Raw genomic sequence first — 26,061 nt, 5'->3', positions numbered from 1 at the left:
ACCCGACAACACGCCCCTCAGGGAGAATCCCCTCGGGGTCAGTGGAGGCTACTGAAGAACTGAAGAGACGAGACAAAGCATCAGGCTTGGTGTTCTTAGAGCCCGGACGATAAGAAATCACGAACTCGAAACGAGCGAAAAACAGCGCCCAACGCGCCTGACGCGCATTAAGTCGTTTGGCAGAACGGATGTACTCAAGGTTCCTATGGTCAGTCCAAACGACAAAAGGAACGGTCGCCCCCTCCAACCACTGTCGCCATTCGCCTAGGGCTAACCGGATGGCGAGCAGTTCGCGGTTACCCACATCATAGTTACGTTCCGACGGCGACAGGCGATGAGAAAAATACGCGCATGGGTGGACCTTGTCGTCAGAGAGGGAGCGCTGAGAAAGAATGGCTCCCACGCCCACCTCTGACGCGTCAACCTCGACAACGAACTGTCTAGAGACGTCAGGTGTAACAAGGATAGGAGCGGATGTAAAACGATTCTTGAGGAGATCAAAAGCTCCCTGGGCGGAAACGGACCACTTAAAGCACGTCTTGACAGAAGTAAGGGCTGTGAGAGGAGCTGCCACCTGACCGAAATTACGGATGAAACGACGATAGAAGTTTGCGAAGCCGAGAAAGCGCTGCAGCTCGACGCGTGACTTAGGGACGGGCCAATCAATGACAGCTTGGACCTTAGCGGGATACATCTTAATGCCTTCAGCGGAAATAACAGAACCGAGAAATGTGACGGAGGAGGCATGAAAAGTGCACTTCTCAGCCTTCACAAAAAGACAATTCTCTAAAAGGCGCTGGAGGACACGTCGAACGTGCTGAACATGAATCTGGAGTGACGGTGAAAAAAATCAGGATATCGTCAAGGTAAACGAAAACAAAGATGTTCAGCATGTCTCTCAGGACATCATTGACTAATGCCTGAAAGACAGCTGGAGCGTTAGCGAGGCCGAAAGGAAGAACCCGGTATTCAAAGTGCCCTAACGGAGTGTTAAACGCCGTCTTCCACTCGTCCCCCTCCCTGATGCGCACGAGATGGTAAGCGTTACGAAGGTCCAACTTAGTGAAAAACCTGGCTCCCTGCAGGATCTCGAAGGCTGAAGAGATAAGAGGAAGCGGATAACGATTCTTCACTGTTATGTCATTCAGCCCTCGATAATCTATGCAGGGGCGAGGAGACCCGTCCTTCTTCTTGACAAAAAAAAAACCCCGCTCCGGCGGGAGAGGAGGAGGGGACTATGGTACCGGCGTCAAGAGCTACAGACAAATAATCTTCGAGAGCCTTACGTTCGGGAGCCGACAGAGAGTATAGTCTACCCCGGGGGGGGGTGGTTCCCGGAAGGAGATCAATACTACAATCATACGACCGGTGTGGAGGAAGAGAGGTGGCCCTGGACCGACTGAACACCGTGCGCAGATCGTGATATTCCTCCGGCACCCCTGTCAAATCACCAGGCTCCTCCTGTGAAGAAGAGACAGAGGAAACAGGAGGGATAGCAGACATTAAACATTTCACATGACAAGAGACGTTCCAGGAGAGGATAGAATTACTAGACCAATTAATGGAAGGATTATGACAAACTAGCCAGGGATGGCCCAAAACAACAGGTGTAAAAGGTGAACGAAAAATTAAAAAAGAAATGGTTTCACTATGATTACCAGAAACAGTGATGGTTAAAGGTAGCGTCTCACGCTGAATCCTGGGGAGAGGACTACCATCCAGGGCGAACAAGGCCGTGGGCTCCTTTAACTGTCTGAGAGGAATGTCATGTTCCCGAGCCCAGGTCTCGTCCATAAAACAGCCCTCCGCCCCAGAGTCTATTAAGGCACTGCAGGAAGCTGACGAACCGGTCCAGCGTAGATGGACCGACAAGGTAGTGCAGGATCTTGAAGGAGAGACAGGAGTAGTAGCGCTCACCAGTAGCCCTCCGCTTACTGATGAGCTCTGGCCTTTTACTGGACATGAAGTGACAAAATGACCAGCGGAACCGCAATAGAGACAGAGGCGGTTGGTGATTCTCCGTTCCCTCTCCTTAGTCGAGATGCGGATACCTCCCAGCTGCATGGGCTCAGCACCCGAGCCGGCAGAGGAAGATGGTAGTGATGCGGAGAGGGGGGCAACGGAGAACGCGAGCTCCTTTCCACGAGCTCGGTGACGAAGATCAACCCGTCGCTCAATGCGAATAGCGAGTTCAATCAAGGAATCCACGCTGGAAGGAACCTCCCGGGAGAGAATCTCATCCTTTACCTCTGCGCGGAGACCCTCCAGAAAACGAGCGAGCAAAGCCGGCTCGTTCCAGCCACTGGAGGCAGCAAGAGTGCGAAACTCAATAGAGTAGTCTGTTATGGATCGATTACCTTGACATAGGGAAGACAGGGCCCTGGAAGCCTCCTCCCCAAAAACAGATCGATCAAAAACCTGTATCATCTCCTCCTTAAAGTCCTGATACTGGTTAGTACACTCAGCCCTTGCCTCCCAGATTGCCGTGCCCCACTCACGAGCCCGTCCAATAAGGAGAGATATGACGTAGGCGACACGAGCAGTGCTCCTGGAGAAAGTGTAGGGCTGGAGAGAAAACACAATATCACACTGGGTGAGGAACGAGCGGCATTCAGTGGGCTCCCCAGAGTAACACGGCGGGTTATTGATCCTGGGCTCCGGAGATTCGAAAGCCCTGGAAGTGGCCGGTGGATCGAGGCGGAGATGGTGAACCTGTTCTGTGAGGTTGGAGACTTGGGTGGCCAGGGTCTCAACGGCATGCCGAGCAGCAGACAATTCCTGCTTGTGTCTGCCTAGCATCGCTCCCTGGATCTCGACGGCTGAGTGGAGAGGATCCGAAGTCGCTGGGTCCATTCTTGGTCGGATTCTTCTGTTACGGTAAGTGAATGAGGACCCAAAAGCGAATTAACTTAAACAGAGCTTCTTTAATTACCAAACATAGGTAGGCTCAGACGGACCGGCAGATTCCGACAGGACAAGACAAGGTTACAGCAAACATGACGACAGTCTGGTTCAGGCATGAAACACAACAAACAAGAATCCGACAAGGACAGGAGCAGAAACAGAGAGAGATATAGGGACCTAATCAGAGGGAAAAAGGGAACAGGTGGGAAAAGGGGTGACGAGGTGGTTAGGAGGAGACAAGGCACAGCTGGGGGAAAGAGGGGGAGAAAAGGTAACCTAACAACGACCAGCAGAGGGAGACAGGGTGAAGGGAAAGGACAGAGACAAGACACAACATGACAGTACATGACACTCTCTCTCTCTCTCTCTCTCTCTCTACATATCTCTCTCTCTCTCTCTCTCTACATTTCTCTCTCTCTCTCTCTCTCTCTCTCTCTCTCTCAGCTTGAATTGGAGTTCAAATGGCTTAGGAAAGAAAATAGGTCTTTCATGAAATCAATTAAATGTGATACTGCTCTTCCTCTCTGAAGTCAAACCTTGTAAAAAGGCTTTTCATAAGACTGAATAAACCCTGGGATTGGTAGTTAAGTCTGAAGAAGTGTGAAATGATTTACTGTGAAAGGAAATGGAAACAGCATTTGATGAAACAGGTGCTACATATTCCACTAGTTAAATGGTCTGTGTGTGTGTGTGTGTGTGTGTGTGTGTGTGTGTGTGTGTGTGTGTGTGTGTGTTTACCCTGGTATAGGCCACTATCTTCAGTGATATGGTAGCCAGGTACAGAGAGTTCATTACGAAGTCCATGAGGTTCCACCAGTCATGTATATAGTCCTGCAACCCTCCATCCCACATCTGCTTGATCTCTGTCCAGATAAAACCTACAGCCAGAAACAGAGAGCGATGGAGAGGGGGAGAGGGAGGGAGAGAGAGAGAGAGAGAGAGGGGGGGGGGTTAATAAGAGAGGGGGAGCGAAAGAGAGAGAGAAAGTAGTGTGAGATAGAGAGAGAGAAAGAGAGCGAGAGATATGTCGAGAGAGAGAGAGAGTGTGAGAGAGAGCGAGAGAGAGAGAGAGTGAGAGAGAGCGAGAGAGAGAGAGAGGGGGTTAATAAGAGAGGGGGAGCGAAAGAGAGAGAGAAAGTAGTGTGAGATAGAGAGAGAGAAAGAGAGCGACAGATATGTAGAGAGAGAGGGAGGGAGAGAGAGAGAGAGAGAGAGAGAGAGAGAGGGGGGGTTAATAAGAGAGGGGGAGCGAAAGAGAGAGAGAAAGTAGTGTGAGATAGAGAGAGAGAGAGAGAGAGAGAGAGAGAGAGAGAGAGAAAGAGAAAGAGAAAGAGAGATATGTAAAGGGAGAGAGAAAGAAAGAAAGAGGTACGGAGAGAGATAAAAGGGGGAGATGAGGGGGAGAGAGGTAAAGACTAAGCTAGAAAGTGAAAGATAGAAAGTGCAAGCATATAGAACACTAAGAGTTCATACTGGACGACTCACCCAGTACACTGGCAATATCACCCAATCCTTCCACTCACCCAGTACACTGGGCAATATCACCCAATCCTTCCACTCACCCAGTACACTGGGCAATATCACCCATTCCTTCCACTCACCCAGTACACTGGGCAATATCACCCATTCCTTCCACCCCCTCCACTCATCAGTACACTGGGCAATATCACCCAATCCCTCCACTCACCCAGTACACTGGGCAATATCACCCAATCCTTCCAACCCCTCCACTCATCAGTACACTGGGAAATATCACCCATTCCTTCCACCACCTCCACTCATCAGTACACTGGGCAATATCACCCAATCCCTCCACTCACCCAGTACACTGGGCAATATCACCCAATCCTTCCACCCCCTCCACTCATCAGTACACTGGGCAATATCACCCAATCCTTCCACCCCCTCAACTCATCAGTACACTGGGCAATATCACCCATTCCTTCCAACCCCTCCCCTCACCCAGTACACTGGGCAATATCACCCATTCCTTCCAACCCCTCCCCTTACCCAGTACACTGGGCAATATCACCCATTCCTTCCAACCCCTCCCCTCACCCAGTACACTGGGCAATATCACCCATTCCTTCCACCCCCTCCACTCACCCAGTACCCAGGGCAGTATCATCCATTCGACAGTAGTAGGTGCTGGCCCCTGTCTGTCCGGTTCTGTAGTCACTATATGCTGTGATGCCAGCAGGAGCAGGAACAGAAAGGTGAGGTAGGAGGCTGTGTGGCAGATAAACTTGATGAAGGGCTTCCTGATGTGGAAGGAGGAAGACGAGAGGGGAAGAGGAGGAGAGGGGCGAGGGGGATGAGAGGGGAAGAGGAAGAGAAGGGAAGAGGAGGAGAGGGGAGGAGGAGGAGAGGGGAGGAGGAGGAGAGAGGAAGAGGAGGAGGAGAGAGGAAGAGAAGGAGGAGAGAGGAAGAGAAGGAGGAGAGAGGAAGAGAAGGAGGAGAGTGGAAGAAGAAGAGAGGGGAGGAGGAGGAGAGAGGAAGAGGAGGAGGAGAGACGAAGAGAAGGAGGAGAGAGGAAGAGGAGGAGGAGAGTGGAAGAAGAAGAGAGGGGAGGAGGAGGAGAGAGGAAGAGGAGGAGGAGAGAGGAAGAGGAGGAGGAGAGTGGAAGAAGAAGAGAGGGGAGGAGGAGGAGAGAGGAAGAGGAGGAGGAGAGAGGAAGAGGAGGAGGAGAGTGGAAGAAGAAGAGAGGGGAGGAGGAGGAGAGAGGAAGAGGAGGAGGAGAGTGGAAGAAGAAGAGAGGGGAGGAGGAGGAGAGAGGAAGAGGAGGAGGAGAGAGGAAGAGAAGGAGGAGAGAGGAAGAGGAGGAGGAGAGTGGAAGAAGAAGAGAGGGGAGGAGGAGGAGAGAAGAAGAGGATGAGGAGAGAGGAAGAGGAGGAGGAGAGAGGAAGAGGAGGAGGAGAGTGGAAGAAGAAGAGAGGGGAGGAGGAGGAGAGAGGAAGAGGAGGAGGAGAGAGGAAGAGAAGGAGGAGAGTGGAAGAAGAAGAGAGGGGAGGAGGAGGAGAGAGGAAGAGGAGGAGGAGAGAGGAAGAGAAGGAGGAGAGAGGAAGAGGAGGAGGAGAGTGGAAGAAGAAGAGAGGGGAGGAGGAGGAGAGAGGAAGAGGAGGAGGAGAGAGGAAGAGAAGGAGGAGAGAGGAAGAGGAGGAGGAGAGTGGAAGAAGAAGAGAGGGGAGGAGGAGGAGAGAAGAAGAGGATGAGGAGAGAGGAAGAGGAGGAGGAGAGAGGAAGAGGAGGAGGAGAGTGGAAGAAGAAGAGAGGGGAGGAGGAGGAGAGAGGAAGAGGAGGAGGAGAGAGGAAGAGAAGGAGGAGAGTGGAAGAAGAAGAGAGGGGAGGAGGAGGAGAGAGGAAGAGGAGGAGGAGAGAGGAAGACAAGGAGGAGAGGGGAAGAGGAGGAGATGGGAAGAGGAGGAGGAGGAGAGGGGAAAAGGAGGAGGAGGAGGAGAGAGGAAAAGGGTGAGGAGGAGTGGAGGAGGATGAGGAGAATAATCATTATTACTTTAGTGTCCAATAGTAATTAAACTTCCGTTTCCTGACAGATTTATCCTCAAGTCAGACCTCAGGATTCAAACTGGCAGCACTTCGCTTCCCGGTCTGCCTATCTAACCAGCAACCTTCAGGTCACTAACCGGTAGTCTACTTGCCTGATGAAAAGTCCATAGCGGCTCTTCGGGGCTATGAGGTAGCAGAGGGAGAAGACAGGGAAGAGGAGGCTGAGGAAGACACAGGTGAGGAACTTCCCTCCCCAGTGACGACGTCTCCAGCCTGGGAACTCATCGTACCAGCGAGACGCCAGCAGCTGCTGACAATTGGGCTGTGCTACAAACTGGAGGGAGAGGGGGAGGAGGGGGAGAGCGGAAGGAGAGAGAGAGAGAGAGAGAGAGAGAGAGGGAGGGAGAGAGGGAGGGAGAGAGAGAGAGGGAAGGTGGGGGAGAGGGGAGGGGAGGGAGGGATAGAGGGGGGAGAGGGGGAGGTGGGAGTAGGGGGAAGGGAGAGAAAGGGAGGGAGAGTGGGGGGAGGAGAGAAGAAGAGAGGTAGAAAGGAAGAGAGAGAGAGAGAGAGAGAGAGAGAGAGAGAGAGAGAGAGAGAGAGAGAGAGAGAGAGAGAGAGAACGGGTTTACATCAACATTAGATATACAGAACTACAGTCAGTCAGTTTACAGTAAGGTATTGTTTGACTCTATACCCATGACAGAGAAGTTCTGCTGTGTGTTCCGTCTGGTTTCATTTCCATCTGACAGAACTCCCACCAGAGTTCTGGAGGTTCGACAAGTGGAACTCTCAACTGAAGCACCTGTCAAGCTAAAGCTCATGCTATATCTGTCTAACAGATGGAGAAACCATGGCAACAGGTACACTCAGGTCAACTCAACTCTACCACATTATGAATTAACTGACAAGACTGGCGCCTCTTGAGACAGAAGCTGGGATAGTGAGGATATGATGAAGTGAGGGAAGGTCAGAGTCTGAAAAGTCACCCTGTTCCCTATATAGTGCACTAGTTTTGACAGGAGCCCTATGGCACCCTATTCCCTATATAGTGCACTAGTTTTGACCGGAGCCCTATGGCACCCTATTCCCTATATAGTGCACTAGGACCGGAGGCCCTACTAGGACCGGAGGCCCTATGCCTTGTGCCATTTTGGACCTACCTTAGGACAAGGTGCCATTAATATCGACAGCAAAATGGCCAGTGTAACCTAGTATTGATTGTTCAGGGTAACATTTCTAGTCTTGATGCAGGTGTTAAACGAACTCTAAGTATTAAATGAACTCTGTCATTCTGAATGCAGGTGGCAGGTGAATGTAAATACCAACTGTTGGATATTCTAACTCTTGGCAGGTTTCCACGAGGAATTACACATCACTTTTTGCAAACCAGCATAACTGTGACTAGCAGGCCTGATGTGGCCTGTAAAACAAAGTGTTTCAAGTCACTGTATTAGAGTAAAACTACGCCTCAAAATAAGATTGAATATGTTACATGTTACCATAAAGAGATCAATTTTACTGATAACTGTCACTTACTAACTGACTTAGTGAAGGCCGCAGGACTGAAAACAAACGAATTCAACAACCATGTCTCTGTCACTAACAAATACAGTCATGGGTGGTAACTCTGGAATTCACTCGAAAGGCAAGGCACACTGGGAAATTATATTGGAGGCGTGGCTCAGAAGCTTTCAGTTAGTTCATTTTGGCCACCCGTGAGTGGAAGGGTTGTACCAGTTTAAGTGGCCTATGGTTCTGTTACTTAAAGTAAACGCTTACACAAAAGCCTATGACCACAGAGGGGTTAGCTGACAACGTCACGGAAACGATGCGTGTGCTTCAAAGGGATAGAAGGACGTGTCATTACGATTCTGGATGGTCAGACAGCGAGCAACAATTAAAATAATAAGCAGATCTGGTGAATCGCAGGTGGCTCGTTTCAGCGTTATCTCGTTCTTGATACCATGTTGTGTTTTGAGGAGTCACACGTCTATACGCTAATATGGCAAACAATTCTCTAGCTAGCTCAACCAACAACTAACGCTGTAAATACATGAACTTGATGGAGAGGAGATCATACGGGGATACAGTAGAATGTGTACGTCTCAGTAAGCGGTAGCATCACATGTACAGTTAGGTGCAGGGTGTCAAGTGGAAACAGGAATATTATAGTAATATTATAGTTTAGGGTATTTTAGGGTATCTGAGGAGTAAATAGAAATGTATTTTGACTTGTTGAAACAAAGTTGAGGGGTAGATTTTCGGATTCCTTCCTTTGCAGGTTGAACGAGTCGATGGCGCCAACTAAACTGACCTTTTTGGGATATAAAGAAGGATGCTATCTAACAAAATGACACTACATGTTATAGCTGGGACCCTTTAGATGACAAATCAGAGGAAGATTTTTTAAAAAAGTATATTTTGATGTGGGGCGCCGTCCTCAAACAATCGCATGGCATGCTTTCGCTGTAATGGCGAAAATCGGACAGTGCAGATAGATTAACAAGACATCAATCTCTGTATCTGCCTGTCTGTTCCATCTCTGTATCTGTCTCTTCAATCTCTGTACCTGTCTGTCTGTTCCATCTCTGTATCTCTCTGTTACATCTCTGTACCTGTCTGTTCCATCTCTGTATCTGTCTGTCTGTTACATCTCTGTATCTGTCTGTTACATCTCTATATCTGTCTGTCTGTTACATCTCTGTGTCTGTCTGTTCCATCTCTGTACCTGTCTGTTTGTTCCATTTCTGTATCTGTCTGTTTCATCTCTGTATCTGTCTGTCTGTTCCATCTCTGTATCTGTCTGTCTGTTCCATCTCTGTACCTGTCTGCCTGTTCCATCTCTGTACCTGTCTGTCTGTTCCATCTATTTCTCTGTCTGTCTGTTCCATCTATTTCTCTGTACTCTGACAACCTCTCCTTAATGTGCATACTCCCCGCTCCTCTCCTTTTCTGACCTCGTCCTCCTCTATTTCTCTTCCCCTAGTGCATCTGTCTTTGAAAAACCTCTTTGCGACCTCCTCTCTCTTCTATCGCTTCTCTCTTCACACTCTCTCTCTCCGCACTCTCTCTTTGCTCTCTCTCTTTTTGCTCTCTCTCTCTCTCTTTCTCTCTCTCTGTCTCTCTCTCTCTCTCTCTCTGTCTCTCTCTCTCTCTCTCTCTGTCTCTCTCTCTTTCTGTGTCTCTCTCTCTCTCTCTCTCTCTGTCTCTCTCTCTCTCTCTCTCTGTCTCTCTCTCTTTCTGTGTCTCTCTCTCTCTGTCTCTCTCTCTCTCTCTCTCTGTCTCTCTCTCTTTCTGTGTCTCTCTCTCTCTCTCTCTCTGTCTCTCTCTCTCTCTCTCTCTGTCTCTCTCTCTTTCTGTGTCTCTCTCTCTCTGTCTCTCTCTCTCTCTCTCTCTGTCTCTCTCTCTTTCTGTGTCTCTCTCTCTCTCTCTCTCTCTGTCTCTCTCTCTCTCTCTGTCTCTCTCTCTTTCTGTGTCTCTCTCTCTCTGTCTCTCTCTTTCTCTCCCTCTCTCTCCCTCTCTCTCTCTCCTCTCTGACACATACACATATGCACAAACTCAAAATAAATCCTACACATTCATCTCAGAGAACATTTAGTCTTCCATCCTCAGAACACCATTACGGTGTGTACACTACAATCTAATTCTCCATTTTAACCCTGTGGTTTCCTCTTTTCTCGAAGGCTCCAAATCACCACAGTCATATATTATGGTTGTATTAGGTTATGGAACGTTGTGTGTGTGTGTGTGTGTGTGTGTGTGTGTGTGTGTGTGTGTATGTGTGTGTGTGTGTGTGTGTGTGTGTGTGTGTGTGTGTGTGTGTGTGTGTGTGTGTGTGTGTGTGTGTGTGTGTGTATTGGGTTATAGAATATCATATGGGAAGCAGAACGTGTTTTGTCTTGTTCAGTGAGCTCTGTTAGGTACTCTGGGCATCTGATGTGGAGACAGAAATCACTACAGATCAGATCTTCTTTAGTGATGTAAGTTATAGAAGCTCTTCATGATGCCTCAACTGAGCAGATATAAAATATACCATGGTTTACAAGAGGATATGAATTTCCTCTTCATCATCATCATCATCATCACCATCATCATCTGTGTCATCCTCACCATTATTATCACTATCATTATAATCCTCCTCAACAATTAACCACCCTCATTATCGCCATCAGCATCATTATCATCATCATCATCATCATCACCTTCGTTATCATCATACTCATCACCCTCATTATCACCATCATCAACACCACCCTCATTATCACCACCCTCATTATCATCATCATCATCATCACCTTCGTTATCATCATACTCATCACCCTCATTATCACCATCATCAACACCACCCTCATTATCACCACCCTCATTATCATCATCATCATCATCACCTTCGTTATCATCATACGCATCACCCTCATTATCACCATAATCAACACCACCCTCATTATCACCACCCTCATTATCATCATCATCATCATCATCATCATCATCATCATCATCACCTTCGTTATCATCATCCTCATCACCCTCATTATCACCATCATCGTAATCACCCTCATTATCACCATCTTCATTATCATCATCACCTTCATCCTCATCATCCTTATCACCCTCATTATCACCATCATCGTAATCACCATCAGCAACTACATTATCATCCTCAACCTCATTATCATCACCCTCATCATCATCACCACCATCATTATCTTCTATCGTGTTGGCCCCAGAGTCACATACCACGGAACTGAACCCAGCAACACAGTTACCATGGGAACCCAGAGGAGAGGAGAGGCCTAATCGAAGTCAAGACCGGGGAAAGGTTGGCCTGTGTACCAAATGGAACCCTATTCCACATATATATATAGGCCCTATGGGCACTGAAGTGCACTACATAGGGAATAGGATGCCATTTGGGACGTAACCCTGGTCATATCAACACCCTCTAATCCTAGAAGTGGGAGAGAGGGGGGGGAGTAGAAGAGGAGGGAGGAGGGAGGAGGGAGGGAGGAGAGAGGGAGGGGGAGGAGAGAGGGGGAGTAGAAGGGGAGGGAGAGGGAGGAGGGAGGAGAGAGAGAGGGGGAGGGAGAGAGAGGGGGAGGAGAGAGAGAGGAGAGAGAGAGGGGGAGGGAGCGAGGAGAGAGATGGAGGGGGAGGGAGAGGGAGGAGAGAGGGGGAGTAGAAGGGGAGGGAGAGGGAGGAGGGAGATGGAGGAGAGAGAGGGGGGGAGGGAGAGGGAGGAGAGAGATGGAGGGGGAGGAGAGAGGGGGAGTCGAAGGGGAGGGAGAGGGAGGAGGGAGGAGGGAGATGGAGGAGAGAGAGAGGGGGTGGGAGAGGGAGGAGAGAGATGGATGGGGAGGGAGAGGGAGGAGAGAGGGGGAGTAGAAGTGGAGGGAGAGGGAGGAGGGAGGAGGGAGATGGAGGAGAGAGAGAGGGGGAGGAATAGGGAGGAGAGAGATGGAGGGGGAGGGAGAGGGAGGAGAGAGGGGGAGTAGAAGGGGAGGGAGAGGGGTATGAGGGAGATGGAGGAGAGAGAGAGGGGGAGGGAGAGGGAGGAGGGAGATGGAGGGGAGGGAGAGGGGGAGTAGAAGGGGAGGGAGAGGGAAGAAGGAGGAGAGAGAGGGAGTACAAGGGGAGGGAGAGAGAGGAGGGAGATGGAGGAGAGAGAGGGGGGGAGTAGAAGGCGAGGGAGAGGGAAGAAGGAGGAGAGAGAGGGAGTAGAAGGGGAGGGAGAGAGAGGAGGGAGATGGAGGAGAGAGAGAGGGGGAGTAGAAGGCGAGGGAGAGGGAAGAAGGAGGAGAGAGATGGAGAAGAGAGAGAGGGGGAGGGAGAGGGAGGAGGGAGGAGAGAGAGGGGGAGGGAGATGGAAGAGAGAGAGAGGGGGAGTAGAAGGGGAGGGAGAGGGAAGAAGGAAGAGAGAGAGGGAGTAGAAGGGGAGGGAGAGAGAGGAGGGAGATGGAGGAGAGAGAGAGGGGGAGTAGAAGGGGAGGGAGAGGGAAGAAGGAGGAGAGAGAGGGAGTAGAAGGGGAGGGAGAGAGAGGAGGGAGATGGAGGAGAGAGAGAGGGGGAGTAGAAGGCGAGGGAGAGGGAAGAAGGAGGAGAGAGATGGAGAAGAGAGAGAGGGGGAGGGAGAGGGAGGAGGGAGGAGAGAGAGGGGGAGGGAGATGGAAGAGAGAGGGAGGATAAGGGACAAGGAAGGAAAGGATGGAGAGTGAGGGGAAGTAGGAGAGACGAGGCAGAGAGGGAGGGAGGGATATCAAAGATATGATGGCACTGGGTAATAGCTTATTTCAGAGCGCATTGACCAACTACATTAATGTTTCAAAGTGCATTCAGAGAAAACACACAATCCCAATTCAACTTTCGTCGGAAGGACGTTTAAAAGAACTCCCAAACTGCTGAGCAGACAGACTGAATCTCTTACATTTTCTGTCGTTTCTCAACAAAATACATTTCCATTGAGTTTATCACAAATTTATAATTGACTTTCATCAGAGTTTACACTACAAGTAGGGTGTCAGGTAGCCTAGTGGTTAGAGTGTAGACGCGGCAGGTAGCCTAGTGGTTAGAGTGTAGAGGCGGCAGGTAGCCTAGTGGTTAGAGCGTAGACGCGGCAGGTAACCTAGTGGTTAGAGTGTAGAGGCGGCAGGTAGCCTAGTGGTTAGAGTGTAGGGGAGGCAGGTAGCCTAGTGGTTAGAGCGTAGAGGCGGCAGGTAGCCTAGTGGTTAGAGCGTAGAGGCGGCAGGTAGCCTAGTGGTTAGAGCGTAGAGGCGGCAGGTAGCCTAGTGGTTAGAGTGTAGAGGTGGCAGGTAGCCTAGTGGTTAGAGTGTAGGGGTGGCAGGTAACCTAGTGGTTAGAGTGTAGGGGGGGCAGGTAGCCTAGTGGTTTGAGAATAGAGACGGCAGGTAGCCTAGTGGTTAGCGTGTAGAGGCGGCAGGTAACCTAGTGGTTAGAGCGTAGAGGCGGCAGGTAACCAAGTGGTTAGAGTGTAGAGGCGGCAGATAGCCTAGTGGTTCGAGCATAGAGGCGGCAAGTAGCCTAGTGGTTAGCGTGTAGAGGCGGCAGGTAGCCTAGTGGTTTGAGCATAGAGGCGGCAGGTAGTCTAGTGGTTCGAGCATAGAGGCGGCAGGTAGCCTAGTGGTTAGCGTGTAGAGGCGGCAGGTAGCCTAGTGGTTAGTGTGTAGAGGCGGCAGGTAGCCTAGTGGTTCGAGCATAGAGGCGGCAGGTAGCCTAGTGGTTAGCGTGTAGAGGCGGCAGGTAGCCTAGTGGTTCAAGCATAGAGGCGGCAGGTAGCCTATTGGTTAGCGTGTAGAGGCGGCAGGTAGCCTAGTGGTTAGCGTGTAGAGGCGGCAGGTAGCCTAGTGGTTCAAGCATAGAGGCGGCAGGTAGTCTAGTGGTTCGAGCATAGAGGCGGCAGGTAGCCTAGTGGTTAGCGTGTAGAGGCGGCAGGTAGCCTAGTGGTTAGAGCATAGAGGTGGCAGGTAGCCTAGTGGTTAGCGTGTAGAGGCGGCAGGTAGTCTAGTGGTTTGAGCATAGAGGCGGCAGGTAGTCTAGTGGTTCGAGCATAGAGTTGGCAGGTAGCCTAGTGGTTCGAGCATTGAGGCGGCAGGTAGCCTAGTGGTTCGAGCATAGAGGCGGCAGGTAGCCTAGTGGTTAGCGTGTAGAGGCGGCAGGTAGCCTAGTGGTTAGAGCATAGAGGTGGCAGGTAGCCTAGTGGTTCGAGCATTGAGGCGGCAGGTAGCCTAGTGGTTCGAGCATAGAGGTGGCAGGTAGCCTAGTGGTTAGCGTGTAGAGGCGGCAGGTAGCCTAGTGGTTAGTGTGTAGAGGCGGCAGGTAGCCTAGTGGTTCGAGCATAGAGGCGGCAGGTAGCCTAGTGGTTAGCGTGTAGAGGCGGCAGGTAGCCTAGTGGTTCAAGCATAGAGGCGGCAGGTAGCCTATTGGTTAGCGTGTAGAGGCGGCAGGTAGCCTAGTGGTTAGCGTGTAGAGGCGGCAGGTAGCCTAGTGGTTCAAGCATAGAGGCGGCAGGTAGTCTAGTGGTTCGAGCATAGAGGCGGCAGGTAGCCTAGTGGTTAGCGTGTAGAGGCGGCAGGTAGCCTAGTGGTTAGAGCATAGAGGTGGCAGGTAGCCTAGTGGTTAGCGTGTAGAGGCGGCAGGTAGTCTAGTGGTTTGAGCATAGAGGCGGCAGGTAGTCTAGTGGTTCGAGCATAGAGTTGGCAGGTAGCCTAGTGGTTCGAGCATTGAGGCGGCAGGTAGCCTAGTGGTTCGAGCATAGAGGCGGCAGGTAGCCTAGTGGTTAGCGTGTAGAGGCGGCAGGTAGCCTAGTGGTTAGAGCATAGAGGTGGCAGGTAGCCTAGTGGTTAGCGTGTAGAGGCGGCAGGTAGTCTAGTGGTTTGAGCATAGAGGCGGCAGGTAGTCTAGTGGTTCGAGCATAGAGGTGGCAGGTAGCCTAGTGGTTCGAGCATAGAGGCGGCAGGTAGTCTAGTGGTTCGAGCATAGAGGCGGCAGGTAGTCTAGTGTTTCGAGCATTGGGCCAGTAACTGAAAGGTTGCTAGACTAAATCCGCGAGCTGACAAGGTAAAAATCTGTTGTGCTGCCCCTGAAAAAGGCAGTTAACCCACCGTTCCCCGGTAGGCCGTCAATGTAATTAAGAATTTATTCTTAACTGACTTAAGGAGTATTAGTCAGAGTGTGAACCTGCTTTTCCCATCCTACAGGGGGCAATGTTGAGCCATGTTAAATTAATATTGATGGGATGTTCTCTCTGTGGCATGGTACCAAACACCCTTTATAGTGCACTACTTTTGATCAGGACCAATAGGGTTTTGTTAACAAAAATAGGGCACTATTTAGGGAATAGGGTGCCATTTGAGATGTACAGTTCTTCAAATATTGAACAAAGGCAGAAGTCTGCAGGAGCAACTACAAAGTGAATCCTCACAAATCTCTTACAGGCACACCACCACCCACACACACACACAGATAGAGTTCCAGCCACAGTGTCTCTGTTATAGAGAGAGAGATTTGCAAGATGTGTGACCTGTTGCCACAAGAACCAGTGATGCACAAACACCCATATACAGCTGAAGTGGGAAAGTTACCAATCACTTAGGTTGCAGTGGGTCAGACGTTAACATACACTAAGTTGACTGTGCCTTTAAACAGCATGGAAAATTCCAGAAAATAATGTCATAGCTTTAGAAGCTTCTGATAGGCTAATTGACATCATTTGAATCAATTGGAGGTGTACCTGTGGATGTATTTCTAGGCCTACCTTCAAACTCAGTGCCTCATTGCTTTGCATCATGGGAAAATCAAAATAAATCAGCCAAGACCTCAGGAAAAAAATTGTAGACCTCCACAAGTCTGGTTCTTGCTTGGGAGCAATTTCCAAACACCTGAAGGTAACACGTTCATCTGTACAAGCAATAGTATGCAAGTATAAACACCATGGGACCACGCAGCCGTCATACCGCTCAGAAAGGAGACGCGTTCTGTCTCCTAGAGATGAACATACTTTGGTGCGAAAAGTACAAATCAATCCCAGAACAACAGCAAAGGACTGAGTCCTATATCAACATATCCTGAAAGGCCGCTCAGCAAGGAAGAAGCCACTGCTCCAAAACCACCATAAAACAGCCAGACTACAGTTTGCAACTGCACATGGGGACAAAGATCGTGCTTTTTGGCGAAATGTCCTCTGGTCTGATGAAACAAAAATAAAACTGTTTGGCCATAAAGACCATCATTATGTTTGGAGGGAAAAGGGGGAGGCTTGCAAGCCGAATAACACCATCCCAACCGTGAAGCACGGGGTTGGCAGCATCATGTTGTGAGGGTGCTTTACTGCAGGAGGGACTGGTGCACTTCACAAAATAGATGGCTTCATGAGTGAGGAAAATTATGTGGATATATTTAAGTAACATCAGTCAGGAAGTTAAAGCTTGGTCGCAAATGGGTCTTCCAAATGGACAATGGCCCCAATCATACTTCCACAGTTGTGGCAAAATGGCTTAAGGACAACAAAGTCAAGGTATTGGAGTGGCCATCACAAAGCCCTGACCTCAATTCTATACAAAATTAGTAGGCAGAACTGAAAAAGCGTGTGCGAGCAAGGAGGCCTACAAACCTGACTCAGTTACACCAGCTCTGTCAGGAGGAATGGAGCCAAAATTCACCCAACATATTGTGGTAAGGCTACCCGAAATGTTTGACCCAAGTTAAACAATTTAAAGGCAATGCTACCAAATACTAATTGAGTGTATGTAAACTTCTGACCCCCTGGGAATGTGATGAATAAATAAAAGCTGAAATCTTCACTTCTGTCTACAATTATTCTTTCATTTCACATTCTTATTAAAATAAAGTGGTGATCCTAACTGACCTATTATTTTTACTAGGATGAAATGTCAGTAATTTTTTTAAACTGAGTTTAAATGTATTTGGCTAAGGTGTATGTAATCTTCTGACTTCAAATGTATATATTTTTCTTAAACTGTTAGCACATTGTTACAACATAGCCATAATATTACATTTGAAATGTCTTCATGCAAAAAAATTTGTGAGTCTAATTTTAACTGTTCAGATAGAGAGAGGAGAGAAAGGGAGCGAGAGTACACTCAGTGAGCATAGCCTTGCTATTGAGAAAAGCCACCGTAGGCAGACATGGATCTCAAGAGAAGACAGGCTATGTGCACACTGCCCACAAAATGAGGTGGAAACTGAGATGCACTTCCTAATCTGGCAAAGACATGACCATATTAGAGACACAGAATTCTCTCAGATTACACAGATCCACAAAGAATTCTAAAACAAATCCAATTTGGATTAACTCTCATATCTACTGGGTGAAATTCCACAGTGTGCCATCACAGCAGCAAGATGTGTGAGCTGTTGCCACAAGAAAATGGCAACCAGTGAAGAACACACACTATTGTAAATACAACCCAGAAGTATGTTCATTTATTTTCCATTTTGTAGTTTAAGTATTTGCACATATTTACAACATTTGAAATGTCTTTATTATTTTGTAATTTTTGTGAGTGTTCATTTTATATTGTCTATTTCACTTGCTTTGGCAATGTAAACATATGTTTCCCTGAAACTGAATTTAGAGAGAGTGGGAGAGAAAGACAGCAAGAAAGAGAGGGAGGGAGAGAGAAGAAGTAAAGAGAGAGAGAGAGAGAAAGAGAGGGGGGAGAGAAAGACAGCAAGAAAGAGAGGGAGGGAGAGAGAAGAAGTAAAGAGAGAGAGAGAGAGAGAGAGAGAGAAAGAGAGGGGGGAGAGAAAGACAGCAAGAAAGAGAGGGAGGGAGAGAGAAGAAGTAAAGAGAGAGAGAGAGAGAGAGAGAGAGAAAGAGAGGGGGGAGAGAAAGACAGCAAGAAAGAGAGGGAGGGAGAGAGAAGAAGTAAAGAGAGAGAGAAAGAGAGGGGGGGAGAGACAGAGAGAGAGAGAGGGAGAGAGAGAGAGGGGAGGGGCAGAGGGGGAGGGGGGAGAGAGAGAGAGAAACACTAATAAATAATGTTGTATAATTAAAGGGATATAAATGCTTGTCATTGTAGTTGTATAATTAAAGGGATATAAATGCTTGTCATTGTAGTTGTATAATTAAAGGGATATAAATGCTTGTCACTGTAGTTGTATAATTAAAGGGATATAAATGCTTGTCACTGTAGTTGTATAATTAAAGGGATATAAATGCTTGTCATTGTAGTTGTATAATTAAAGGGATATAAATGCTTGTCATTGTAGTTGTATAATTAAAGGGATATAAATGCTTGTCATTGTAGTTGTATAATTAAAGGGATATAAATGCTTGTCACTGTAGTTGTATAATTAAAGGGATATAAATGCTTGTCACTGTAGTTGTATAATTAAAGGGATATAAATGCTTGTCATTGTAGTTGTATAATTAAAGAGATATAAATGCTTGTCACTGTAGTTGTATAATTAAAGGGATATAAATGCTTGTCACTGTAGTTGTATAATTAAAGAGATATAAATGCTTGTCACTGTAGTTGTATAATTAAAGGGATATAAACGCTTGTCATTGTAGTTGTACCGTATAAAGTACATCGTTTGACAATTAGTTACAGGTACATTCATTTACCCAAGTTCATGCCTCAAATAGTCATTTTCTTACAAAGAGTCAACATGTACAAACGTGTGTTTTAAAAAGGACCCAAACAGTCATTCAGATTCTAACTAAAAATGACTAATTAAGTATTGTTCCATTTAGAAATGCTCACACTTTGAGAAAATGCACTTTTTCTCTCATGTCAAACTACCAGGAAGTCTGAAAAGACAGACTGAGTGCGCTGGGAGTTAATAGGCTGAGTGGGCGGGGAGCTAGTAGGCTGAGTGTGAGGGGAGCTAGTCGGCTGAGTGGGCGGGGAGTTGGTAGGCTGAGTGTGCGGGGAGCTAGTAGGCTGGGAGTTAGTAGGCTGAGTGGGTGGGGAGCTAGTAGGCTGGGAGTTAGTCGGCTGAGTGGGCGGGGAGCTAGTAGGCTGGGAGTTAGTAGGCTGAGTGGGTGGGGAGCTAGTAGGCTGAGTGTGCGGGGAGCTAGTCGGATGAGTGGGCCGGGAGACAGCAGGCTGGGAGTTAGTAGGCTGAGTGGGCGGGGAGCTAGTAGGCTGGGAGTTAGTAGGCTGAGTGGGTAGGGAGCTAGTAGACTGGGAGCTAGTATGCTAAGTGGGTGGGGAGCTAGTAGGCTGGGAGTTAGTAGGCTGAGTGGGTGGGGAGCTAGTAGGCTGGGAGCTAGTAGGCTGAGTGGGCGGGGAGCTAGTAGGCTGAGTGGGCAGGGAGCTGGTAGGCTGGGAGCTAGTAGGCTGAGTGGGCGGGGAGCTAGTAGGCTGAGTGGGCGGGGAGCTAGTAGGCTGAGTGGGCAGGGAGCTAGTAGGCTGGGAGTTAGTAGGCTGAGTGGGCGGGGAGCTAGTAGGCTGGGAGTTAGTAGGCTGAGTGGGTAGGGAGCTAGTAGACTGGGAGCTAGTAGGCTGAGTGGGTGGGGAGCTAGTAGGCTGAGTGGGCGGGGAGCTAGTAGGCTGGGAGTTAGTAGGCTGAGTGGGTGGGGAGCTAATAGGCTGGGAGCTAGTAGGCTGAGTGGGCGGGGAGCTAGTAGGCTGAGTGGGCAGGGAGCTAGTAGGCTGGGAGCTAGTAGGCTGAGTGGGCGGGGAGTTAATAGGCTGAGTGGGTGGGGAGCTAGTAGGCTGAGTGGGTGGTGAGCTAGTAGACTGAGTGGGCGGGGAGCTAGTAGGCTGAGTGGGTGGGGAGCTAGTAGGCTTAGTGTGTGGGGAGCTTGTAGGCTGAGTGGGCGGGGAGGTACTAGGCTGAGTGGGCGGGGAGCTAGTAGGCTGGGAGTTAGTAGGCTGAGTGGGCGGGGAGCTAGTAGGCTGAGTGGGTGGGGAGCTAGTAGGCTGAGTGGGTGGGGAGCTAGTAGGCTGAGTGGGTGGGGAGCTAGTAGTCTGAGTGGGCGGGGAGCTAGTATGCTGAGTGGGAGAGCAGCTAGTAGGCTGAGTGGGCGGGGAGTTAGTAGGCTGAAGCCACAGACCGTCCAAACTGATGTTTCTAAATATGTAAAGCTGTCATCAATGGAAAGGGTGGCTATTTGACGAATCTCAAATATAACATATATTTTGATTTGTTTAACACTTTATTGGTTACTATATGATTCCATATGTGTTATTTCTTAGTTTTGATGTCTTCACTATTATTATACATTGTAGAAAATAGTAAAAATAAAGAAAAACCCTTGAATGAGTAGGTGTTCTAAAACTTTTGACCGTTAGTGTAAGCACAATTTATAGACTATAATGACTTAATACAACGACATGTTGTTTAAATGTTCAGCGCTTAATGTCCCTGAATCCCTATCAACCTGTGTGTCGCAATGTATTCCTTTCTTCGTAGGCTATAGCTGAAATGGCTTGTCGTCTGATTGTATTCCAGGGCGTGGTCTCAGAGCAGAAAAGCAGAAAACTTGGCAGGTATATTCACAGTGATTTTCAACCTCTACTTGTCCCATTCTGTAATCCCCCGCGTTTTAAGATGAACACCAATCTATCATTCCTGTTCCTAAGAACTTTAATTAAGGCTTCATGCCACAATGACTACCACCCTGTGGAACTCACTTCTGTAATCATTAAGTGCTTTGAAAGGCTGGTTATGGCACACATTAACTCTAGCATCCCAGACACCCTAGACCCACTCCAATTTGCATACCGCCCCAACAGATCCATAGATGGCTCAATCTCAATTGCTCTCCACACTGCACTCACCCACCTAGATAAGAGGAATACCTATGTGAGCATGATGTTCATTGACTACAGCTCAGCGTTCAACACCATTGTCCCCTCCAAGCTCATCACCAAGATTAGTACTCTGGGACTGAACACCTCCCTCTGCAGCTGGATCTTGGACTTCCTGACGGGCCGACCACAGGTGGTAAGGGTAGGCAACATCACCTCCGCCACGCTGACCCTCAACAAAGGGGCCCCACAGGGGTGTGTGCTTTGTTCACCCAAGACTGTGTGGCCGTGCACGACTCCAAGACCATCATCATGACGGTGGTAGGCCTGATCGCTGGCGACATCAGACTGATAAAAAGATGGCTATACGAACTTTCTGAGTTGACCTTGTATCTTTATTGACCTTTTGTTTTTGTATTGTCTCTATTGCCACTCATAGGGCCCTACACACTGACAGGACTATACACACTGACAGGACTCTAAACACTGACAGGACTCTACACACAGACAGGACTATACACACTGACAGGACTCTACACACTGACACACTGACAATACTCTACACAATGACAGGACTCTACACACTGACACACTGACAGGACCCTACAGACTGACAGACTCACAGGGCCATACACACACACTCAGACACTCATACACTCATACACAAACACACTCACTCCATCTCACACAGAATATACTGACTCTACTGTACACACACACCAACTCACATACAAGCTGCTGACCCTGTATATAGCTACTGACCCAGTATATAACTACTGACCCTGTATATAACTACTGACCCTGTATATAATTACTGACCCTGTATACAGCTGCTGACCCTGTATATAACTACTGACCCTGTATATAGCTGCTGACCCTGTATATAGCTACTGACCCTGGAACTGACCCTGTATATAGCTGCTGACCCTGTATATCGCTACTGACCCTGTATATAGCTACTGACCCTGTATATAACTACTGTATATAACTACTGACCTTGTATATATCTACTGACCCTGTATATAGCTACTGACCCTGTATATAGCTACTGACCCTGTATATCGCTACTGACCCTGTATATAGCTACTGACCCTGTATATAACTACTGACCCTGTATATCGCTACTGACCCTGTATATAGCTACTGAACCTGGAACAGACCCTGTATATAGCTGAGGAACCTGGAACAGACCCTGTATACAGCTGCTGACCCTGTATATAGCTACTGACCCTGTATATAACTACTGACCCTGTATATAACTACTGACCCTGTATATAACTACTGACCCTGTATATAACTACTGACCCTGTATACAGCTACTGACCCTGTATATAACTACTGACCCTGTATATAACTACTGACCCTGTATACAGCTACTGACCCTGTATATAACTACTGACCCTGTATATAGCTGCTGACCCTGTATATAGCTACTGAACCTGGAACAGACCCTGTATATAGCTACTGAACCTGGAACAGACCCTGTATATAGCTGAGGAACCTGGAACTGACCCTGTATATAGCTGCTGACCCTGTATATCGCTACTGACCCTGTATATAGCTACTGACCCTGTATATAGCTACTGACCCTGTATATAACTACTGACCCTGTATACAGCTGCTGACCCTGTATATAACTACTGACCCTGTATATAGCTGCTGACCCTGTATATAGCTACTGACCCTGGAACTGACCCTGTATATAGCTGCTGACCCTGTATATCGCTACTGACCCTGTATATAGCTACTGACCCTGTATATAACTACTGTATATAACTACTGACCTTGTATATATCTACTGACCCTGTATATAGCTACTGACCCTGTATATAGCTACTGACCCTGTATATCGCTACTGACCCTGTATATAGCTACTGACCCTGTATATCGCTACTGACCCTGTATATAGCTACTGACCCTGTATATAACTACTGACCCTGTATATAACTACTGACCCTGTATATAACTACTGACCCTGTATATAACTACTGACCCTGTATACAGCTACTGACCCTGTATATAACTACTGACCCTGTATATAACTACTGACCCAGTATATAACTACTGACCCTGTATATAACTACTGACCCTGTATATAACTACTGACCCTGTATATAGCTACTGACCCTGTATATAACTACTGACCCTGTATATACAGTTAAAGTCGGAAGTTTAAATACACATAGGTTGAAATCATTAAAACTCATTTTTCAACCATTCCACCAATATCTTGTTAACAAACTATAGTTTTGTTTACAAACAGATTATTTCACCTATAATTCACTGTATCACAATTCCAGTGGATTAGACGTTTACATGCACTAAGTTGACAGTGCTTTTAAACAGCTTGGAAAATTCCAGAAAAATATGTCTTGGCTTTAGAAGCTTCTGATAGGCTAAATTACATAATTTGAGTCAATTGGAGGTGTACCTGTGGATGTATTTCAAGGCCTACCTTCAAACTCAGTGCCTCTTTGCTTGACATCATGGGAAAATCAAAAGATATCAGCCAAGACCTCAGAAAAAAATTGTAGACCTCTACAAGTCGGGTTCTTGCTTGGGAGCAATTTCCAAACGCCTAAAGGTACTATGTTCATCTGTACAAACAATAGTACCCAAGTATAAACACCATGGGACCACGCAGCCGTCATACCGCTCAGGAAGGAGGCGCGTTCTGTCTCCTAGAGATGAACGTACTTTAGTGTGAAAAGTGCAAATCAATCCCAAAACAACAGCAAAGGACCTTGTGAAGATGCTGGAGGAAACAGGTACAAAAGTCTCTATATCCACAGTAACAACATAACCTGAAAGGCTGCTCAGCAAGGAAGAAGCTACTGCTCCAAAACCACCATAAAAAATCCAGACAACGGTTTGCAACTGCACATGGGGACAAAGATCGTACGTTTTGGAGAAATGTCCTCTGGTTTGATTTTTTTTTAAACTGTTTGGCCATAAAGCCATTGTTATGTTAGTAGGAAAAAGGGGGAGGCTTGCATGCCGAAGAACACCATCCCAAATGTGAAGCACGTGAGTGGCAGCATCAAGTTGTGGGGGTGCTTTGCTGCAGGAGAGACTGGTGCACTTCACAAAGTAGATGGCATCATGAGAAGGAAACTATATAGATATATTGAAGAAACATCTCAAGACATCAGTCAGGAAGGTAAAGCTTGGTCGCAAATGGGTCTTCCAAATGAACAATGACCCCAAGCATACTTCTAAAGTTGTGGCAAAATGGCTTAAGGACAACAAAGTCAAGGTATTGGAGTGGCCATCACAAAGCCCTGACCTCAATCCTATAGGAAAATTGTTGGCAGAACTGAAAAAGTGTGTGAGCAAGGAGGCCTACAAACCTGACTCAGTTACACCAGCTCTGTAAGGAGGAATGGGCCAAAATTCACCCAACTTATTGTGGGGAGCTTGTGGAAGGCTACTCAAAATGTTTGACCCAAGTTAAACAATTTAAAGGCAATGCTACCAAATACTAATTGAGTGTATGTAAAGTTCTGAACCACTGGGAATGTGGTGTCCACGGTAAGACAAATTGTCTATAAATGGAGAAAGTTCAGCACTCTCCCTAGAGGTGGCCTTCCTGCAAAGGTGACTGCAAGAGCACAGTGCAGAATGCTCAATGAGGTGAAGAAGAATCTTAGAATGTCAGCTAAAGACTTACAGAAATCTCTGGAACATAGATTTATAACATCTTTGTTGCCAAGTCTACGATACGTAAAATACTAAACCAGAATGGTGTTCATGGGAGGACACCACGGAAGAAGCCACTTCTGTCCAAAAAAAACTTTGCTGCACATCTGACCTTTGCAAAAGTGCACCTTGATGTTCCACAGGGCTACTGGCAAAATATTATGTGGACAGAAGAAACTACAGTTGAGTTGTTTGGAAAGAACACACAACACTATGTGTGGAGAAAAAAAGATACACCACACCAACATCAAAACCTCATCTCAACGGTACAGTATGGTGGAGGAAGCATCATGGTTTGGGTCTGCTTTGCTGCCTCAGTGCCTGGACAGCTTGCTACCATAGATGTAAAAATGAATTCCCAACTTTATCAAGAGATTTTGCAGGAGAATGTTATGCTATCTGTCTGCCAATTGAAGCTTAACAGAAGTTGATTGAAGCAACAGGGCAACGACCCAAAACACAGAAGTAAATCAACAACAGAATGGCTTCAAAAGAAGAAAATACGCCTACTGGAGTGGCCCAGTCAGAGTCCTGACCTCAACCCGATTGAGATGCTGTGGCATGACCTCAAGAGAGCAGTTCACACCAGACATCCCAAGAATATTGCTGAACTGGGGCCGGCAGGTAGCCTAGTGGTTAGCGCATTGGACTAGTAACCGAAAGATCGAGGTGACGAGGTAAAAATCTGTCGTTCAGCCCCTGAACAGTTAACCCACTGTTCCTAGGCCGTCCTTGAAAATAATAATTTGTTCTTAAATAACTTGCCTAGTTAAATAAAGGTAAAATAAATTTTAAAAAGCATTTTTTGTAAAGAGGAATTGCCCAAAATTCCTTCTGATCCGCAACTACAGAAAACATTTGGTTGAGGTAAAGCTGCCAAAGGAGGGTCAACCAGTTATTAAATCCAAGGGTTCACATACTTTTCTCACCCTGCACTGTTATTGTTTACACGGTGTGTTCAATAAAGACATGAAAACGCATGATTGTTGTGACCTAGATGAAGGTCAGATCTAATTTTATGACTAATTTATGCAGAAATCCAGGTAATTCCAAAGGGTTCACATACTTTGTCTTGACACTGTATCTACCTCCATCACTCCAGTATCCCTGCAAATTGTAAATATGGTACTGGAACTGACCCTGTGTTTATCGTATGCTTAATTACTTTCTTCACATTTCTTCTGATTTCTCGTGTTTTTTAATCTAGCATTTCATTGTTTATTATTGCGATGTTGTATTTTTGAATTTGCAAGAAAGGCATTTCCCTGCACTTGTGCATGAGAAATATGTATATTTTTAAATATACATCTCTGTTGATGTCACGTACATTCTGGAGCGTCTGTCTGTCTGTCTGTCTGTCTGTCTGTCTGTCTGTCTGTCTGCTTGCCTGCCTGCCTGCCTGTCTGTCTGTCTGTCTGTCTATCTGTCTGTCTGTCTGTCTGCCTGCCTGCCTGCCTGCCTGCCTGCCTGCCTGCCTGCCTGCCTGCCCGCCTGCCCGTCTTTCTCTCTGTCTGCCTGCCTGCCTGTGTCATATATATATATATGTAAACATTCATACATATAGCTCATATATTATACAGCGCCAAGCCAAACCGCCTGACTCAAGTCATCTTACGTACCCTTGTTAAAACAGGAACTAGCTCACACAGCCAGCAATAAAACTACCCCCCTAACACTATCCCCTCAGCTTTGGTGTCTCCCGACCCCAGGAAACAAA

General features: G+C 47.5%; 1 protein-coding gene across 3 annotated transcripts in view; it reads right to left on the bottom strand.

Annotated features, from left to right (window-relative positions):
* The window catches only part of LOC110509467 (short transient receptor potential channel 4), a 192,750-nt gene that overhangs the window by 35,267 nt on the left and 131,422 nt on the right, over nt 1-26,061 (bottom strand). For all 3 annotated transcript variants that reach the window (XM_090226401.1, XM_090226400.1, XM_090226402.1), the window contains 3 exons: nt 6,557-6,742; nt 5,011-5,161; nt 3,643-3,782 (listed from right to left, as the gene is read on the bottom strand). In XM_090226401.1, coding sequence (XP_090082527.1) covers nt 3,643-3,782; nt 5,011-5,161; nt 6,557-6,742 — 477 coding nt within the window. The remainder of the gene's footprint in view (nt 1-3,642; nt 3,783-5,010; nt 5,162-6,556; nt 6,743-26,061) is intronic.

Source organism: Oncorhynchus mykiss, chromosome 29, assembly GCF_057628025.1.
Source record: "Oncorhynchus mykiss isolate SJ-2025 chromosome 29, ASM5762802v1, whole genome shotgun sequence".
Lineage (NCBI taxonomy): Eukaryota > Metazoa > Chordata > Actinopteri > Salmoniformes > Salmonidae > Oncorhynchus > Oncorhynchus mykiss.
This window is presented reverse-complemented; position numbering and strand designations above follow the sequence as displayed.